Below are 21193 nucleotides of genomic sequence, written 5' to 3' on the forward strand. Positions count from 1 at the left end.
TACTTCATTTAGACTTATCTTTATCGTGTCTGCAGGGAGCCATGGGGAAAAACGTAATAAACGTTCCAAGAAACATCGCTATTATATGAGCCATTATGTACGATAAAAGATATTTTTCAAATTAAAGGTACTGCTAAGAATTCTTGTTTGCATCAGTGTCAAGAAATGCTTCTTGATAATTGATTTGGATTTCTATTTGAAACAAAATCGACGTAGAAATTGCAGAGCTAGTTAAAAGATTAATGTTTTCCAATACTGCTGTTATTAAACAATTTATCCAAGTTGTTCAATAATTCATTCACGTGGAGTAATTTATACGTTTCCGGAAAAGAAAAGAAAATGACGTTGATGTGCAAGGATATTTTTTCTTTAGGAAAATCGTCTTTGACGATTGATTTTGTAAAGTAACAAGATTCGTTGTACAAAGATACACGGTTCCTTAAGTATTTTCAGACTTTAAGGCGCGAAAGAAATTGTGAAACGCAGAATGTACCTGTAACGAAGGCGCAGCGCGAAAGAAATCGAGAGAAGAATAAGAAAAATTCTGAAATAATATTACGTAGCGTTGCGCAGTGCGCCTTTCCGGGCGTGTGAAAAGTTCTCTCATTTTGGAGAGAAGCAGAAACATTTGAAACAAAGTCAAATTCAGCAGCGTTACTTCCATAATCGTAAAGAAAACGATTTCAATGAAACGCCGCTGGTTATTTGTTCGCGATGCCAAAAAGAAAGCATTCCACAACTTATTCTTTTATTTTTGAAATTCTCAAATGCAGAGACAATTGAAAAGGAAAAGTTATGGTCTTTATAAACACTCGCGGTGACAAAAGTAAAGAAAGGTAGAAATATTTCAGATTTCTTACAACTTCAGCGTATTAAGTTTCGACTATAACGAAATATCATTTTTAGTCTAATAACCTATGGTCTCCGAACATAGTGAAAGTAATTTTATTTTGCAGTTTCATGCTAGTTTGTTGGATGCAAAAGAATCTGCAAATCTGTAAAATAGTAATTAGATCGATATAATGTACCTTTATTAAATAATAAACTATTTTGACAGTCCACTGATTGAATTTCATAGTTAAAATTATGAAATTATAATAGATTATGAGCACCAGAACAGATTTCATATTCGTTTTAAACGTAAACGAAACGAATAAAAATTGAAACAAATACAAGATATATTTGCCTTACTTAAAAAAGACTCTCTAACGATGTGTTAACACCTATACCTGATTTCAGCGGACAGTATAAAAATAACAAGAAGCAAAGTATTTAAATTCGTGGAATGTTTTCTGAGATAACTTAACATAATCTGATATAATAAATCGTGTCAGAGCTTGATATTTACTTTAAATTATTTTTTGTTTAAAGCAACGTTGTAGAAACCAATGGACGAGGAATGAAAAAATCATAGAATCGTTAGAAATATTAAAGGTGATAAATAGAAATTTATCAAAATATTGGTGAAATGGAAGCAGTTTAGGCTGAACTATTGGATAGGACGTAGCATTAACATAGATACGTATTACCAATTATTAATGACGAATTGATCGATGAAATTACACGAGAGTCGACAGAGTTTGACCAAACGTTGACTCATACTACTTGGGATTATATTTTCTCCTAATGGTCCACGCCTTTTCTTCGTTAATCTCCTTAATATGCAATCGCAATTCTGTATAGAACATCTACTTAAATGTAAGATACATGAAGTGATCGTTCAAGAGAATCACGTCATGAGAATTTTAGAAGTATTTCAAAAACAATTAAATTATCTAAAAAATAGATTTGAAATATTTTGGCATTTCTAGTGTTAAAGAAAACTTTTATTCAATCTTCAATATTTTGGAAAATACTTTTATACTTTTATATATTCTTTAATACTACTTTGCGAAAAACATTATAATGAGAACAACACAAAATTAAATTAATTTTACTTACACTTGTATTTCTTCCTTTGTTTCAATACATTTAATTAATAATATCTTAAAAGTTATTCCTTTCCTTTTTGATTGAATTTTTCTTTCTTAATTTCTACTTTTATTGTACAAACAGAATAACTGATACATAATCTTATATTGTTTGTTTTGTAGCATTTAAGTTAGAAAATGTGTAATAAATATTCAAATAATACCACAATATACTTTTATCCTTTAATAAAATTAGGAAATTAATCAATTATTTTTAAGGTTGATGGACATTGAAGAAACAATACAAATTCGGTAGATAATAGATTTCTTATAATCCACGATGTTGTTAACCGACAAATTTGCATTTTTTTCATTAGTGTCCAACCTTTTATTTCAGTTTACAAAATTTTTATGCAAGTCTCCGGTTTATGTTTTGTAAATATTTCCCCATCGAACGAAAAATACAATATTGTTTTTCTTTCTTGTTCCAGGTGGAATTTTCGGGAAGGGCACCGATGAAGTTCAATCAGCGTTCAAATTTGCGATGCTCAATCACAACCAAAACACCACGAGTCGGAAGTTTGAGTTGCAGGCTTTCGTAGATGTAATTAGTACCGCGGACGCATACAAGCTATCCCGACTAAGTGAGTACAAACATCACCAATTCAAGAAATTCTCGCTATGTGTTTCGACGTGTTTTAAAAAATTCAGCCTTGAGAATAATTTCAAGACTCATTGGCCAGCAATTTGAAAGAATTTTTTCTAAATTTCAAACTTTGTTCAACAAAATTCATCTTTAAAATTTAAGTAACAATATTCAACCATTGTTACATGAGGCTATCAATTAAAAATATTTCCAAACGCAACAAAAATATAGTATTTACTTTTCAGACTCTTATAGTTTCATGTGTTTTTTTTTGCAAACTTTTAGTCGCACTTTTAAGAGGAAACTTCTCCAATTCGCGGAATCGATTTCCTAATGGAAAAGTAGTTATCCCAACTCTATAATACAATTACTAAAAACTCGAGAGCAAAAACACAACTGGTTGCACATAGCGACGGATTTAGAGCCACTGTAGCTTCCACGCTTCCACCATATTAGAGTTATTGTCCAAGTTCTTTTCACACTGCCTTCGAGTCGAGAAAAGAACCAGTTGCTTTCGATAAACCTTATTAACGTTGTTTTTAATGAAACTCCAAAACGTTCAATCGTATTTTCGTCAAGGGTATCGTCAGCAAAGGAATTTCTATTTACGCGATAATTTTTTTTAACGCCTTTCGCATAGTGGAATTTTGTCGATGAATAGTGGAAATCGATTTTACTTTGTTCACGATATCATTCGTGTATCAGGGACGACGCCTGATCAACAATACTGAGGTTCGTACGTGCCGGAAACGCGGCATCACAGCCGCCATTGAATCTGGCACGTCCGGAATCGGTGCAGCATGTGGGCTACGAAATAAGTAACGTTTCGCCCCTGTTACGACCGAGATACTAATCTCGATGCTTTATCGAAGCGCCTCCATTTCTCGTCTTCGGAAGTCATGCACGTACGACACACGACTCGGAGCCCTTCTTATCGTCCAGAAGCACAATCGTAGATATTACATCCACGATGTTTCAGATAACACGAGTACATCGATCAGACCCAATATACCGTCTCCTAAAATAGTAGGAATTCAAGCGTTACTTTCAGACACACGATCTTTTATTGAATATTCTAATACAAATAAATTACATCCACTATACAGGGTGTTCGGCCTCCCCTGGGAAAAATTTTAATGAGAGATTCTAGAGGCCAAAATAAAACGAAAATCAAGAATATCAATTTCTTGACTGAGGCTTCATTAAAAAGTTATTAAAAAATTACATCAAAAAATTTCAAAAGATTCTAAAAAAATTATTTTTAGTTGCAGGGCCCAATTGCAAACATTTTTGGTGAATACACATACCCCTGAAATTCTACCCACTTTCGAGAACAAAATTCGAGTAGGTACTGAAATTTTTAAACGAAATTAAACAATTTTAAATCATACTAAAAAAATTATATTTAGTTACAGGGATGAATTACAAGTATTTTTGGTGAATACACACTTTCAAGAAAAAAAATTCTTTATCGAAAATCTAATGTGAGGCCAGAACTTCCCTGAAATTTCATGCGAATCTTTAAAATGTCATAACTCCTGAACGGATTGAAGGGTTTTAATTTTTCAAATTGCAAACAACGCGTATTTTAGTGGAAAATATGTAGAAATTCTAACAATATTGAAAAAGTTGTTCCTTGGCACCGTAAAGTGAGAAAGCCTCATAAAAATGGTCCAATATTCAAACAGCCATAACTCCTACAGTAGTGAATGTATCTCAATGAAACCTTTTTCAGAAGTAGAGCTCATAGGTACCTACAAAAAAGTATTAGACAATTTTTATGTGGGGCGTCAAACAAAATTACTAAAAATCACAAACGAATTTTTAAGAAAATCGATATGGAATAGGTGCCTAAATTTTTCGGTGATAAAAAAAATTTCAAATTATTCTAAAAAAATTATTTTTGGTTGCGGGGGTCAATTACAATCATTTTTGGTCATTAAATATACTTCGAAATCCTGCCCACTTTCGAGAAAAGAATTCGTGGAGGTGCGAAAGTTTTCGATAATATTAAAAAATTTCAAATCGTTCTGGAAAAATTATTTTCGGTTGAGGAAGTCAATTACAATCATTTTTGGTTAATACACATACCCCCGAAATCCTACGCACTTTCGAGAAAAAAATGCTTTATCGAAAATCTAATGTGAAGCTAGAAATGCTCCCCTGAAATTTCATGCCAATCTTTAAAACATCATAACTTCTGAACAGATTGGTAGATTTTAATGTTTCAAACAGCAAACAGCATGTATTTTGGCGAAGAATATGTAGAAATTCTAACAATATTGAAAAAGTTGTTCCTTGACACCTTAAAGTGAGAAAAATTTCCTAAAACTGGACCAATTTTTAGACGGCCATAACTGCTACAATGGTAAAGGTATCTCGTTGAAATTATTTTCTGAAGCAGAACCCATGGACACCTATAAAAAAGTATTAGACAACTTTTCTATAGAGCGACAAACAAATTTATTAAAAATGAAAAACAAATTTTTAAAAGAAGTCGACAGAGGGTAGGTGCCTAAATTTTTCGGCGAAAAAAAAATTTCAAATTGTTCTGGAAAAATTATTTTCGTTTGCGGGGGTCAATTACAATCATTTTTCATCATTAGACATACCCTCGAAATGCTATCTACTTTCCAGAAAAAAATTCAAGAAGGTGGGCAGATTTTTCGACGAAATTAAAAAATTTTAAATCGTTCTGGAAAAATTATTTTCGGTTGTGGGGGTCAATTACAATAATTTTTGGTGAATAGACATACCCCCACTTTCTAGAAAAAAATTCAGTACAAGCGGAACTTTAAACATTAATAACTTTTTAACGAAGCCTTCATCAACAAATTAGAATTCTTGATTTTCGTCTCATTTTGGCCTCTAGAATCTCCCATTAAAATTTTTCCCAGAGTTGGGCGAACATGCTGTATTTCTTCCAATGTTATAAAAAGTGACACTAATTAAAACGATAAACCACAAAATCTTCGCAAACCAAATTTTAGATTTTTCCATATTCCGACTCTTTCAACATTTAACGTATTTTGTGCACCGAATGATCGAAGAATTTTAAAAACTTTACGAAACGGTATCTGATATTCAAAAAGGTGTGCATTTATTTCGTTTGAAGTAAATACGCTGCGATTTGTAGTTTCAAATGAAGTTAGTAAACAAAACGAATCGATTTAGTAAGCGAAATATGAGCCATTGAAATCGTGAGAGACCTTTGGCATCGAGTCACGATATTTTTATTGGAATTTATTGAAAGTGGGTTTCCAGATTCGATAAATTTCGAAAATTTTTTTAAACGCGAACTCGATTTTCGATTGATCGTATTTAGAAACGATACACGACTCGATTTGAATATTTCTTTACGGTGAAATGCGTTGGTTTATTTATTTAAAAATCCAGATACGTATACATTTATTTCGCGAAATAAGTAAACATCAAACGAGGCAAGCGCAACAATTTTTATCCCGTCTTCAAACAAACAGTCCTATGCTATCATCGTGGGGAAACAAGCGATTTCGTTTGGTTGGTTGCTTTTAATAAATCGTAACTTTAGTAAAAGCTTGTAGCAAAATATTTAAGTACTGCAAATATATTTTTATATATGCTTACCCCATTTTTGGCGTAAAAGAGTGTGGGTTAAAATTGAGTCAGTTCAACAAGCGAACGGTAAAAAGCAAGAGGGACAAAAACAAATATTGATCAATATCACGCGAACATGGACGATACTTAAGTTTAGAATCTCGACACGAAACTGATTCCAAACACTTTCGTATCGCCATCTGGGGATTTTGTACGGCTATTGTTCACTTTGTCGTGAAACGCGTAGATTCGAAACGCGAACGAGTTAGCCGGCCATCCGCAGGATCGTTTGACGCTTTCCAACCAAGGGGTGTCAACCGGTCGAGCTGTTCTGGAATTGCCTTTGAAGCTGATCGAGTCCATTCTAAACCGTAAACGAATAGGCATCTCGGTGCCAAAGGTATCGGTGTTTTGTCATCGATGAAACCCTTACAGGAGTTCCGTTCAACAAAGCAATAGTAGCTTTCCTATTCTAACGTTAACAGATTCCGTTATTTGGCTCGATCGTTATGGCTGCTATCGAAAACAGAGTAACATAAATGCATTGGCTATTTGCAATACGAGAAATGTAAGAATTAAAATGCTAACACTTGAGAGAGTATCCTACAGTAAATATTTGGAAATTCGATTCTTTGTTTTATAGTACGTTCGATAAGAGCATGGACATGATAAATCAGAAAAAAATAATTTTCTTCATAAAAAGTCTATACAAATCGAAAGTACAGCAGAGTTCCGATTATTCGGCATCCAGTTATCCGGAATGTCCGAATAATCGACATACTTATTTCGACAATTCTTCGGTAAATGTTACGGATTATATTTCACACAAACAAAGAAGTCACAGCCGTATGCAGCCAGCGGTGACGTCGATACTAAACAGTTGACGAATAAAGCGTAGGAATTTTATACATTTTATTTTTTATTAATAAATTGTATTACTATATTGCCCATGGTTGTGTTTAAAAAATTGACAGAGTGGACAAATTTTTTGACGAAATTAAAAAATTTTAAATCATACTAAAAAAATTATATTTAATTACAGGGGTGAATTACAAGCATGTTTGGCGAATAGACAGAAATGGGTCTCCGAAATTTCATGTATATTTTTAAAACACCATAACTTTTGAACGGATTGGAGGATTTTAATGTTTCAAAATGCAAAAAAGGCGTACTTTGGTGAAGAATGGTTAAAAATTCTAAGAACGTTGAAAAAGTTGTTCCTTAACCCCGTAAAGTGACAAACCCCCCATAAAAATGGTTCAATCTTCAAACGACCATAACTCCTACAACAGTAAGTGTATTTCATTGAAATTTATTTATAAAATAGAGCTCATGGACACCTACAAAAAAGTATTTAACAACATTTTCCTAGAACGTCAAGCAAATTTATTAAATAAAAGACGAATTTTTAAGAAAAGTCGACAGGGGGTAGGTGCAGAAACTTTTCAGCGAAATGAAACAATTTGAAATCATTTTGAAAAAATTATTTTTGGCTGCAGGGATAAATTACAATTATTTTTTGGGAAAACACATACTTCTGAAATCCTACGCACTTTAGAGAAAAAAAAATCTTTACCGTAAATGTAATGTATGGCCAGAAATCCCTGAAAATCCGTATATATAAAAAATCGTAACTCTTGAACAGATTGAAGGATTTTAACATTTCGAGATGCAAACAACATGTATTTTGATGAAGAATATTTAAAAATTCTTAGAATGTTCGAGAAGTTTTTCTTTAACCCCGTAAAGTAAGAAAACTCCTATAAAAATGGTTCAATTTTCAAGCGACTATAACTCTTACAATACTGAATGTATTTCATTGGTCCTACCTCTTGGCATTGTCTTGGTCTTCGTTGAATTGCTGATCTTGATGTCAACCTCATTGTTAACCATCTATGACCATAATCCAACCATTGTTGACTATCGAATAACCGATAACTCATTAAAACCATCACGGAGTCAGAGACTAAAGCCTTCTTTCAAGGATCCCCTTGCAATTTGATGCACGATCTTCTTAACATTTAGTTCCACTTTGGAGGAGTGTATGTGGAGACTAGAAAATACCATACCACCGATACTAAGACACCCTGTATAGGTTTCTTATCAATATCTCAGCTTCGTAAACAAGGAACAGTTTCAAATTAAAATATCTCGAAACAAGGTTTTAGCAGACCTAATAACTGCTTAATTACTGTGGGTGATTCGATCACGCTTATTAGATTATTCATTCTGTATAACCCGTAACACTGGTGGAAAAAAGGAGCAACTCGATAATTGTAGAGAAGTCCATATTGGGATAGCAGAGATTCGGTAATAGAATTCGTGGACAGGTCGGCTCGCGATGGCTTGGCTCCGGAATCGCGAATATTTGGGCCAAGTCCAAGAGGCAAGCCGACCCCGCGGCACGTTACGGTACTTAGGGAAGCTCTGCTAATTGTATTAATGCTAGTCGGTTTGCTCGGATCAAAACCCCGTTGTTATAATCCCTCGGTAAGCCATGTTGCTGCCCCGCCATATCTATTGTCGAGATGTGGCCCGTTTAAATGTTTCCACTCGCTGCTTCGCTGAAACGACTCGCTTCCTTCGCGTAGACGGACACGGAAATACCTATACAAACTTACGCGAGTTTCTTGGACTCCTTGTTCGGTGCAGAAACGGCCATAGTGGATCCGTACCTCGGTAAAAGGTGCATCATAAACATGGAATAAGGATAAGCATAGTAAAAGTGATCCCAAACCAAATTCAACTTTGGACATATCAATGGATAGACCCTTCAAAGAACAAATTTGTTGCTGAATATTAACTTGCTACCACTACTTAGATTATTAGGGTAGTTACAGGACAAAACGTAATTTACAGTTTCAGCTTCATTTCTTTTGTTATATCTATTGAGGATCTATCGTTGTGAAAGATTTAACTCAATCGCTTACATGTAGAAGGGAAAAATAGTTTATTGAAAACGGTATAACAAGGTATAGTACAAGACACGGAGACGAAAAAATACGTGTAAGACTTTTTCCACGATCAGGGTTGTCGTACAACTAACTCCAAACGGAAAAAAGCCCGGTTTTATAGGCGTCGCCAAATGGTCGGCAGACTTGTGGGTTTTATGACCCGACTTGAGCCAACGTCGAGCAGAGAAAAATCGCAATTTAGAAATTCAAAATATATCTATTCTCAACAATATCCACTACAAAATTGTGACAAAAATCATGGATATTCTACGCGGACGCGCACACGTGTTTGAATTTTTCCAGAATGTTTGGCTGCAATACGGAATTTTAAACAATTAAAAAAGTTTTAACATGCCGATTTTATATTGAAATTTCCGACTGCCCGCGTCTATATGTTTACTGTTTTTCAGCTTTGTTATGGTTGTTAATGTGTAACTTTTTCAGATTTTTTAAAGCGATGAAACATAATTAAAATCCGATATTTGTTTACATTATTGTTGTTGAAAGCTCATGCAATGTGTTCCACGTCGAGAGCTCTTCTTGCACGTCTGTCGATATGCAAGGCGTTGGTTTGTGTAGTGGACTATATTTCTGTTGGACGTGGACCCTTTCTCGTTCGTACGACGATGTGTGATGGTGTTCGATGTTTTGTAATTTTGTGTCTGTACGCTAAATATCGCGCCTTATATCCTAATGCAAGAAGCCAGCCGCATCCAATCAGAACCTTTTTCGTTCAGGATTGGTGCGCTGGTACTTCTTGCACTTTACGTTCGCGAGGGTGAACCGCGCGTACCAGGTATCGGGAAAACCCCTGGCCCGAGGTCAAGACCAGGTCGCGAGGTCGCTGGAGCGGGCCCTTTATGACGATTATTATATAATTTAGTTTACGTTGACACTAAAACCATTTAGCTAATGGTTTGTAGCGTCAATGTAAACGCCGAATTACTGTTGTAAGCGGAATGGCATGTTTCGAGACGGAACAATTGTCTTAAAGATTAGGTTGATCATGCTGACTATCAATATTTATATTCTTACGTTTAGAAAATTGTTGTGGTTATAAATTGGTTAAGAATTCGTACTTATCAAAGATAAGATGTTTTCATATAATATTAATTGAAATGGCTCATTTCATATTATGTTAAAGTATTTGGAATTGTATTATTCAGGGTGTTCGGCTACTCCTAGGAAAAATTTTAATGGGGAATTCTAGAGGCCAACATAAGACGAAAATCAAGAATACCAATTTGTTGATGAAGGCTTCGTTAAAAAGTTATTAACGTTTAAAGTTCAGCCCGTACTGAATTTTTTTCTCGAAAATGCGCAAGATTTCGGGGGTATGTCTATTCACCAGAAATGATTGTAATTGACCCCCGTAACCGAAAATAATTTTTCCAGAACAATTTGAAATTTTTTTTTCCGTCAAAAAATTTCACACCTTCTCGAATTTTTTTCTCGAAAGTGGATAGGATTTCGGAGGTATATCTATTCACCAAAAATGATTGTAACTGACCACCGCAACCGAAAATAATTTTTTCAGAACGATTTCAAATTTTTTTTTTTCATCTTTAGGCACCTGATTAGATTTTCAGTAAGGAATTTTTTTCTCGAAAGTGCGTAGGATTTCGGAGGTATGTGTAATGACCAAAAATGATTGTAATTGACCCCCTCAACCGAAAATACTTTTTTTAGAACGATTTGAAAAATTTTTTTTTCGCCGAAAAATTTCAGCACCTATCCGATTCTTTTCTCGAAAGTAGATAGGATTTCGGAGGTATGTGTACTCACCAAAAATGATTGTAGTTGACCTCCGCAACCGAAAATAATTATTCCAGAACGATCTGAAATTTTTGAATTTAATTTGTAATAACTTGTTAACGAAGCCTTCATCAACAAATTGGTATTCTTGATTTTCATCTTATTTTGGCCTCCAAAATCGCCCATTAAAATTTTTCCCACGGGTGGCCGAACACCCGGTATAGTACCCATTTAATGAACAAAATACAAAATGTATATCGAAAGAATTATTCCAACACAGAATTCGTTATAACTTGAAAATAAGGCCAAATAAAACATACAGTTTGTAGGAACTTTTGCTATTGTTTTCTTGTGTAAAATCCATCTCTGGAACGAGTACGAACACCCTGTATATTTTGTAAAAAGGAAATATATTGCACACTTTGTACGCCCTATATATTGCATACCATATCAACAATAAGTATACAAAATTCTAAAATAAAAAAATGTTAATATAAGTTGATTTTGATTGGACAAAAAGACAATGACAAAATAATTGGTATTTCTATGGTATTATTATGGATGATTAAATTCAAAGAACTGAAAGAAAATATTTTTGAAATATAACAATTTGCATATACAAATATTACATCAAAATCAGTGTCCTCGATGGAAACTGTTTTAGAGCTGTAATAACAGGAAAATGTACTTAATTAATGTTAAATATATAGAGTGTTTGGCTACCCATGGGAAAAATATTAATGAGACATTCTAGAGGCAAAAATAAGACGAAAATCAAGAAAACCAATTTGTTGAAAAAGGCTTCGTTACAAAGTCATTTACGTTTAAAGTTCCACCCATACTGAACTTTTCTCAAAACTGCGTAGGATTTCAATGGTATGCCTAGTCACCAAAAATGATTGTAATTGATCCCCGCAACAGAAAATAATTTTTTTAGAACGATTTGAAAATTTTTTATTTTCGTCGATTTTAGGTACTATCCCCTTGTCGATTTTTCTTAAGAATTCGTTTTTCATTTTTAATAAATTTGTTTGACGCTGTACAGAAAAGTTGTTTAATACTTTTTTGTGGGTATCCATGAGCTCTATTTCAGAAAAAAGTTTCATTGAAATATATTCACTATTGTAGAACTTACAGACGTTTGAAAATTGGACCATTTTTATGGGGGTTTCTCATTTTACGAGGTCAAGGAACAACTTTTTCAATATCGTTAGAATTTCTAGATATTCTTCATCAAAATATGCGTTGTTTGCTGTGTGAACCATTGAAATCCTCCAATCCGCTCAGAAGGTATGATGTTTCAAAGATTCATATGAAAATTCGGGCAGACATTTCCGGCCACACAGTATATTTTCGGTAAAGAATTTTTTTCCCCGAAATTGCGTAGGAATTCGAGGTTATGTCTATTCACCAAAAATGATTGTAATCGACGCCCGCAACTCGATATATTTTTTCCATAATGATTTGAAACTTTTTAATTTAATATTTTAATATTGATGTTCTACATTTTCGTCTTATTTTGGTCTCTAGAATCTCCCATTAAAATTTTTCCCAGGGGTGACCGAACATCCTCTATAATTTGGATACTTTTGCGTAATTTAACTTGAATAAAATTTACCCGTTTCATCATTACACGTTCATATGGCTATTTTAAAATATCCGTTATGCAGTACGATCCATGTCCATTTTAATTATAAATATGTTATCGGTTGAATACTTTCGTACATTCGGTACTTTGTAATCGAGTTTTTCGCATTTGTGGACTCAGAGCGCCTAATAATAGCGACAAATGCAAAAATTCAACGTCAAATTTTGACCGGTAGCGATATTATAAACGACTAATTGCGGAGTAGAAATGTAACCAGGAAAATCCGAGCTCGGTAATCGGTTCGTTTAAATCGCCGTACCGTTAAGCTACTTGGAATAATTTCGGAATACTCGCTGTACATTGGACAGTTGCATACATCGAATATTTTATTCGTTTGTCCAAACGCTGTACCAAATACGTCCTATTTTGTAATTGGCTCCGGTGTGAATTCGTCCTTCCTTCTTTTTCCCAGCGTTCGTTTTGCTCCTTTTCGGTTTCGCAAGCGTGTCATAAAGCCAACTTCGCTGCGCAACGGGAAAAATTACGGTAGATAGAAGCTGGGGAGCTGAACATAAGTCCTCATTTGCGTTGCTCGCGTCTCGTCGAGCGAAACGTAATACGATAATGCGCTCGCCGTTATGGTGAGATTCGCGACGAGAAAGTCGCGTTGCGCAGATTCGCGTAACGAAAACCGATTTTTGCGCGGCTGCGTGCCACGGCACATCGAACTTCAGCCCGAAGTACGTTAACGGTGGTTAGATTCAGCTGCCGGTGGAAGCCATTCTTCTACGAAAATAGGAAATACTTGTGGTAATTGAAGCGTGTATCTATATTTATTCGTTTGCTAGTATTTGTTTTTGGCGAATTCGCGACGCGAAGTAAGCTTCTTATGATTTATTTTTTAATACGTTGAAGCTCATTCGATCGCTCGAGTTTATGATTTGTGTTGCGTCGCGAAATGTTAATTTTATATTTTTACAATAGCACCAATTTGGCGGCTGCCTCGACGCTACAAAGTCGTAATGAAATAATTTTAGGACTGCGTTGATTAACAATAAATCCACCGCGACCGGTCAAAGGACCGTTTTTAAAATTTCGTTTAGAATTTCTAACACACAATATTATTTTAGCGCCATTTAACTTCATGACTTTTCTTATAGTATACGTACAATGAATTTTACAATATTCACTTCTATTCTTATTGTTTGTTTTCTGAGAAAAATATGTAATCTCTCTTGTCTACCACGACCGGTCATTTGACCGGTTGAATGATTTATATTTTTTTGTAAAAAACTGGACAGAAGTTCTCTCGATAATTGAGCCATCGTTGAAAGCGGTAAATCGTCCCCTTTAAAATGGCTTTCGGTTTTTGACGATCCAATTTCCTATTTTGGTGATATCATAATTTATATAAAAGGGTAATTTTTCAATTTTCACTATATCTTATTTAAAACATTAAACGTGTACAGTTCCGAAATTACTAGTGTTTTGTTACAAATTAAACCACCATTAGCAGTGGTGAACCATCCTTTTTAAAATGGCGTTTGGATTTTGTCGATCCAATTTTCCGTTTTCGAGATATCCTAATTTATGTAAACTGGTATTTTTCTTAATTTGACTATCACCGTCTTCGTCTAACGCGTCGCGTCGTACCTGTTTGTCTCGTACGTGACAGTGGCCGAGTGACCTAGTTACTACGAGCACGTGCGGTCAACGACCTTGACAAGGCCGCAGTAAGAATGTAAACAAATGCTTCGAACTCTCATATCTCCGGAACTAGCCACCTCATCGACGCGAAACTGAAATCGTCATATCTCCGAAACTAATTGAGCTATCAACTTGTTCGAATGCTCATTTTAAAGGGGATTTCATCCTCTATCCAATGACTGTACCAGCTACTATAATTTTTGCTGTCTTCTATGTTTATTTTCACATTTACTTTGACGCTACATACCCAAAGTAGTTTCAGCACTTTCTATTGATCATACGACTCACGTGCCATAAAACTGGATCATAAATTGTTTATTTAATTGAAAACGAATTAGAATTTGTATACAGGGTGTTTGCATAACTACTGTGCCAGTTTTTTCGTAAATAATTGTTTCCTCTGAAATTAACTACGGTATCGACTTGAAAGAAAATTTGTTTTCAAGAGAGTTTTATCTTCTATCCAATGAAACTGACTAATTTACTAATACTATTAAAGCTCTAATGCACGTTTAGAGTAAAAGTATTGAATATTTTTGTAAAGGTTTTTAGAATTCAATGCTTTAAGAAAAACTAGGCAACATAAAAGAGAAGGATATCTTAGGAATAAATATCAAAACACAACTTTTTATACATATAATGCAAAAATTAGAAGTACGTTGCCTCGTAAAAGAGAAAAATGAAGACTGGTTATTTGACCGGTCATGGTAGGAATGGGTATATATGAAGTGCCGGTAGGTTTATTGTTAAACGGAGTGTCACAATGACCGTCATGAAAGGCCCGCATAAGCGACTGCGCGACGTGATCCTGACCGTTGCGTTGAGCCAACTTCTCCCAATCGAAACCTTTTCCTTAGGAGATATTTTAATTTAAAGATTACGAAGTTCTGATACAATTGAAGTCATACTTTTTTTTCACCACTTACTGATGGAGTTCGAGTTTTAATCAGAATTCGATCGATAACGCAGACATTGTTAAATTATGTATTACGTTTTACTTGAATTACTGTACGAAAGGTTAACTGTAATAAACAAAGCAAATACACACAATACTATAGATAAATCCAACTCTTCTCTTTGTATCACTTTGTGAAGGAAAAACCCCCATGTAATAAAAACAGAAAACATGGCTGCAATTGTACCAGTTGTCCGTATTGTTAAATTAAAATATCTCCTAAAGAAAAGGTTTTTTGATACAACTGGTCCTATAGTTTCTTATAGAGAATGACAAGCTGAATCGATTAGTCTATTGAAAAATATATGACTCCATTTAAAAGACAAACTTGATCTTCAAATGTCATCTATGCATCCACATACAAAGATACTAATTACATCGAATAACGACTATCTCGAAACTATTCCAATGTTATCTGAAGTCTTTTTCAATACAACCAGCACTTTCGAAAATATTTCAACTTCCAGCCTTAGGCGACTCACCTTGTTTAGGACAACGTATTACAATTAAAAATAGTACTTCATCTGCACCTTACAGTAAATGAATATTTGCTTTATATAATACTACAAATGCTCAATAAAAAGATTTAAAAAATAAATAAATTAAATAGAAATAGTAGACACTTAATTTATAATTCCATAATCAATCTTATGGATTCGAATGATAGTTTTCCCAGAAATAATTGCTTTGCTTTCCAACCATTTTGAGTTCCACGTTTGCTAACACAAATGTCTCAAGCATCTTAATGTTTATGAAAACTGTTCTCTTTATATTAACTTTTTGGACACTCAAATTTTTTCGTTCAATTTAGTTTATCTTAAATTTTCTTTTGGCATATATGCTAGACTTTTTTTTATTGCCAATAAAGAACCTTGAGTGTTAAATATTTTGCTATAATAGAGTAAATTCGCAGTTCAGTTTGATCTTTCAGACTATATTAATACATTGACTGCCTTGGTGATCACTGGTGACCGACCCTTTAAACTTACAACGTGTTGCAATTTTGTTTATAATGTAAGAAATCTAATACTTGAAAAATTATAAATAATGCTACTTTAAGTTGGAATGCTGTAAAAATAGCAGGTACACTATCGAATTATCGAATATTTCTATATTTCACACTAAGATTTTAACAAATGTTGAATACATTTTTAGATACGACAAACTAGCGTGACAGTCAACGTGATCAAAGGGTATAGTATATCGACTTGTGTGTGTGGACATATTACAATAGGATTATCAACAATCTTCTTAATGTTGACATTACGGTCTCAACACGCCAGCAATTAATTTCACTTCTATGTGACAAATTTGCCCTTCGACGTATGCCTGTGGGGCGTTATTTTCCGATACGAATTTCATAAAGAACAGCTCATAAAATGGAACGTCTGATAAATTTAATTCAGCGTATGTATTATTAAATGTGACAATATACGAAGCAGATGCAACGCAAAAATCCCACTAATAAATAATTGGACTGCAAAATATTTGTGAATTTTTAATCCTCTTAAGAACTGTCCGGTGCATCGGAAAGTTGATAAAAAATATTTGTAAACTTTTAGCACGCAGACGCAAAAAGTTTCAATTCTTAAGGTTTTTATGATTTAAAAGATTTAAAATCCGATAGAAAATCTGTGATGCATTATAGTACGGTGTATTTATGTACACAATCGACAGTTTTCAAATATTTCACAGTTAAAAGAAGCTGTAATTGAATACTGGAATGATATTAACGAAGAAATTTTGAGAAAACTAATCACAAGCATATCCAGTCGCATTTTTGAGTTAAAAGAAAAAGAATAAGGCTCTACTCATTAGTATAATTTTCCATTCTATTCATTCAAATTATAACTCAATTGTTTTATTGTAATTTAATATTGTTATTACGTTATAATTGCATTGGTGGTATAGTTGGACATCTGTAAAATACTTAGGAGGATTTTCCCTAGTACTGGACACTTAAGATTCTTCTTAAATCATTAAAAAAATATAATATTTGATACCTTCTGTACTATTTCATTTATAATTGAACAGTATTAGAAATCAATATAAAGCAACAAAACAAATAATATTATTATAATAGTTGACTGAAACTTTGGTTAAATTTCGTTATAGAATTTAAACAGATCATTAGTACCGGACCTAGCATAAGTTCAGAACGTAACTCAAAACAGTTTCAATGTAATTTTTTTTTTTTTATTTATTACGCTGTAACCCCCGACGGGATTATTAGCACAAGTTTACATAGAAAGAAAAAAAAGAAATTACAAAAATAAGTACATAAGACAGTGAACTTAGTCGCTACTTATACAATACGTAGAACGAACTTACAAATAAAGATCATGTTTCTTAAGGAATTTAAATATAACCATCATAGGAGATACAGGGTGTTTGGCCACCCCTGGGAAAAAATTTTATGGGAGATTCTGGAGGCAAAAATAAGACGAAAATCAAGTATATCAATTTCTTAACTGAGGCTTCGTTAAAAAGTTATTAATAATTAAATTAAAAAATTTCAAATCGTTTTGGAAAAATTATTTTCAGTTGCGGGGGTCAATTACAATCATTTTTGGTGAATATACATACCTCTGAATTCCTACCCACTTTCGAGAAGAAAATTCGAAAAGGTGAAATTCTTCGGCGAAAAAAAAATTTTTCAAATCGTTTTAAAAAAATTATTTTCAGTTGCAGGGTTCAATTACAATCATTTTCGGCCATTACACATACCCCCGAAATCCTACGCATTTTTGAGAAAAAAAATTCCTCACTGAAAATCTAATTAGGTGTCTAAATTTTTCGACGAAAAAAAAAAATTTCAAATCGTTTTGGAAAAATTATTTTTGGTTGCGGGGCTCAATTACAATAATTTTTAATGAATAAACATACCCTCGAAATCCTACCCACTCTTTAGAAAAAAATTCAAGAATGTATGAAATTTTAACAGCTGGTTAATCATGTCCGGTCTGCCAAAATCGTATAAAGGACATTGCCATATAATATGATTAAGATCCTGCTCTGGATAATTACATTGGCACCTTGTGTCTGGTGCAAGATTGATTCGGAAAAGTGGGATAGCTAGTTGAAATGGTTAGAACGTAATCTGTTGGTAAAACAAATAAAATCCCTAGGAAGGGCTTTTCGGGTGAACCAAGGAGTTGTAGAATCGCTATAAGAGTGTGCAAAATATTTGGTGCCCTGGTATGAGGCGTGAGCATGAAGCTGTCTTACAATCTCATTCTTAGCCTCTCTTTTGAGTACTTAAAAGTAATCAGTGAAGAGAACCTGGAAATCAAGTGACGGTTCGAGGCGAGAAGCTAACTCAAAACAGTTTCAATGTAATTTACAGCGCTCGTAAACATAGTTATCCGCACATTCAGGGATATCACTGAATCCAATCTTCTTCGTTGCTTTGTAAACAACCCACGCAAATGGTTGTTTCACACTTTAAAGATATCGCTACTGTCCGGTTTTACGGGAACTTCCCTTATGTTATTGTTCTAAGTAAATGTTATGCTTGCCCTTTTTTCATTACAATAATTTCATTTTAACTTGATTTGCGTAATACTCTTAATATTTAGAAGTCATTAATTAATTCTCCGAAACTCTCGAAAATTGTAACGTTGCTATAGTTATGCTCCGCAATATACATACCTCCGAAACGCCAAACATAATTCGGATCGCAGAGGTAAACAGTGTCCCAGAGAGCAAGCTTGTAGTCCGATAAGATCGACCGGAAATCGCAGAAGCAGAAAAGATTCTCGCGTAGAATATCACGCGAACGAACGAAGAACAAAAACTCCCAGACGAGAAAGAATCCTGAGAAACGGCTGGTTGTGGACGATAGACGGGAGAACCGAGGGAACTTTCCCACCGAAAAATCACATCGTGAAACTGAACGTAGCGAGAAATCACTGAGAAAAAGAGACGGAGAAAGCCTCCGGAACGTAGTATGCTCGTGTTAGCGGAACGTAATAGCCGTCTATCAACTTTCGGTGCATATCGTATAATATCCTGCAGGATCCTTTGGTTAGGAGGTAACCCCCCGCGGCCAGGGAAAAGGATGAAAGTATATAGGGTGCTGGGTTCCCAGCCAGCGAACCAACCAGCTAGGAGCGGCATAAATCTGCCGAGGGCTCCCGAGGGTATTTCCCGCCTTTTTTCCACTATACACTTCCACCGTTTCTCTTCCCTTTTTCCATTCCCGTTCTCTTTCCCATTCTCGTCGGCTGCTTCGTCCACCACTCTCTACGCTTTTACACGTGCGCACACACACCATTTCTCTCTCTTCTTCTTGGTCGTGTACCAGTGGGCTGGTGCGCCAGACGCGAGACGAATCCCGAGGTTCAATTCCCGCGCGGTTTATTCCGAAGCAGACATTGGTCTGCCGTCACCGCAACCGAGACGTCGGGAGGATGACAAAAAGCGACCACGCCGACTATCTTCGCCAGGGAGACGCGACCGTGGGATTATGACTTCTGGTTCCGAGATGCTGCTGACGCCTCGCAGATCGGCACGGAAGCCGCGTGTCGTGTCGCAGGCAACAAACACGCCGAGCAGCCTCGCTCCGCGCGACGATTCGCTGAATTTTTAGATACTGCATTTCATACCTCTTCATCGAGCATTCATCAATGTTAGAAAACGTAATATGTAGACGAACGTAACTCTAAGTTATTTAATTCTTTATGCAATCATTTATTTCAGCAGTTACATATAAATTTAATCAATGACGTATTTTCCATTTTGATTAATGACCTTTTGTCATCTTTCTGAAGGATGCCTTCCTTGTAAAACTCGTTGGTCTTCTCAGCAAAGAATGTATCCAAGAATGTTTTGCACACGTTTTTTATGCTCGATCTTTGAGTAGAAGATGAATTTTTTGTAGCATTTGTGACAAGGCTAGAGTATTGGTCGTATATGCTTTTGATATTGTTATGCATTTTCTAGAAAGCTTTTAATTTGGAGGTAGTTCAGTACATGGTTATTCTTTGCCTTCTATACAGAGTATTCGACCACCATCGGGAAAAAATTTTAATGAGAGATTCTACAGGCCAAAATAAGACGAAAATCAAGAATATCAATTTCTTGACTGAGGCTTTGTTAAAAAGTTATTAACAATTAAATTAAAAAATTTCAAATCGTTCTGAAAAAATTATTTTTGTTTGGGAGGTCAATTACAATCATTTTTTGTGAATAGACATACCCTGGATATCCTACGCATTTTCGAGAAAAAAATTCCTTACCGAAAATATAATCTGAGGCCAAAAATGTCACTCCAAAATTTTTTGTGTATCTTTGAAGTATCATAACTTGTGAACGGATTGGAGGGTTTTAATGTTTCAAACAGCAAACAACGCGTGTTTTAGTGAAGAATAAGTAGAAATTCTAACAATATTGAAAAAATTACTCCTTGACCCCATAAAGTGAGAAAAATGCCGTAAAAATGGTCCAAATTCCAAACAGCCATAACTCCTACAATCGTGAATATATGCCAATGAAACTTTCTTCTGAAGTAGAGCTTATAGGTTCCCAGAAAGGAGTATTAGACAACTTTTCTGTAGAGCGTCAAACAATTTTATTAAAAATGAAAAACAAATTTTTGAGAAAAATTGACAGGTAAGTGCCTAAATTCTTCACCGAAAAAAAAAATTTCCAATCGTTCTGGGAAAAATTATTTTCGGTTGCAAGGATTAATTACAATCGTTTTTGGTGAATACACATACCACCGACATTCCACGCATTTTTGAGAAAAAAATTCGAGTAGGTGCTGAAATTTTTCGGCGAAAAAAAAAATTGCAAATCGTTCGGGGAAAATTCTATTCGATTGCAAGGGTCAATTACAATCACTTTTGGTGAATAGACATACCCCCGAAATCCTGCGCATTTTCGAGAAAAAAAATTCAGTACAGGCGGAACTTTAAACGTCAATAACTTTTTAACGAAACCTCCATTAACAAATTGGTATTCTTGATTTTCGTCTTATTTTGACTTCTAGAATTTCCCATTAAAATTTTTCACATGGGTGGCCGAACACCCTATACAGGGTGTCCCGTAAATAGTGTAGGAGCCGGAAATGTGGGGTAGCTGAGACGATTCTGAACAACA

General features: G+C 34.6%; 1 protein-coding gene across 3 annotated transcripts in view; it reads left to right on the forward strand.

Annotated features, from left to right (window-relative positions):
- The window catches only part of Glurib (Glutamate receptor IB), a 999595-nt gene that overhangs the window by 378455 nt on the left and 599947 nt on the right, over nucleotides 1-21193 (forward strand). For all 3 annotated transcript variants that reach the window (XR_013080681.1, XM_076777661.1, XM_076777660.1), the window contains exon 2: nucleotides 2402-2554. Coding sequence is in view for 2 of the 3 variants with exons in the window: in XM_076777661.1 (XP_076633776.1) it covers nucleotides 2402-2554 (153 nt within the window). In the remaining variant the exon portion in view is untranslated. The remainder of the gene's footprint in view (nucleotides 1-2401; nucleotides 2555-21193) is intronic.

The sequence above is a fragment of the Colletes latitarsis genome, chromosome 11, assembly GCF_051014445.1.
Source record: "Colletes latitarsis isolate SP2378_abdomen chromosome 11, iyColLati1, whole genome shotgun sequence".
Lineage (NCBI taxonomy): Eukaryota > Metazoa > Arthropoda > Insecta > Hymenoptera > Colletidae > Colletes > Colletes latitarsis.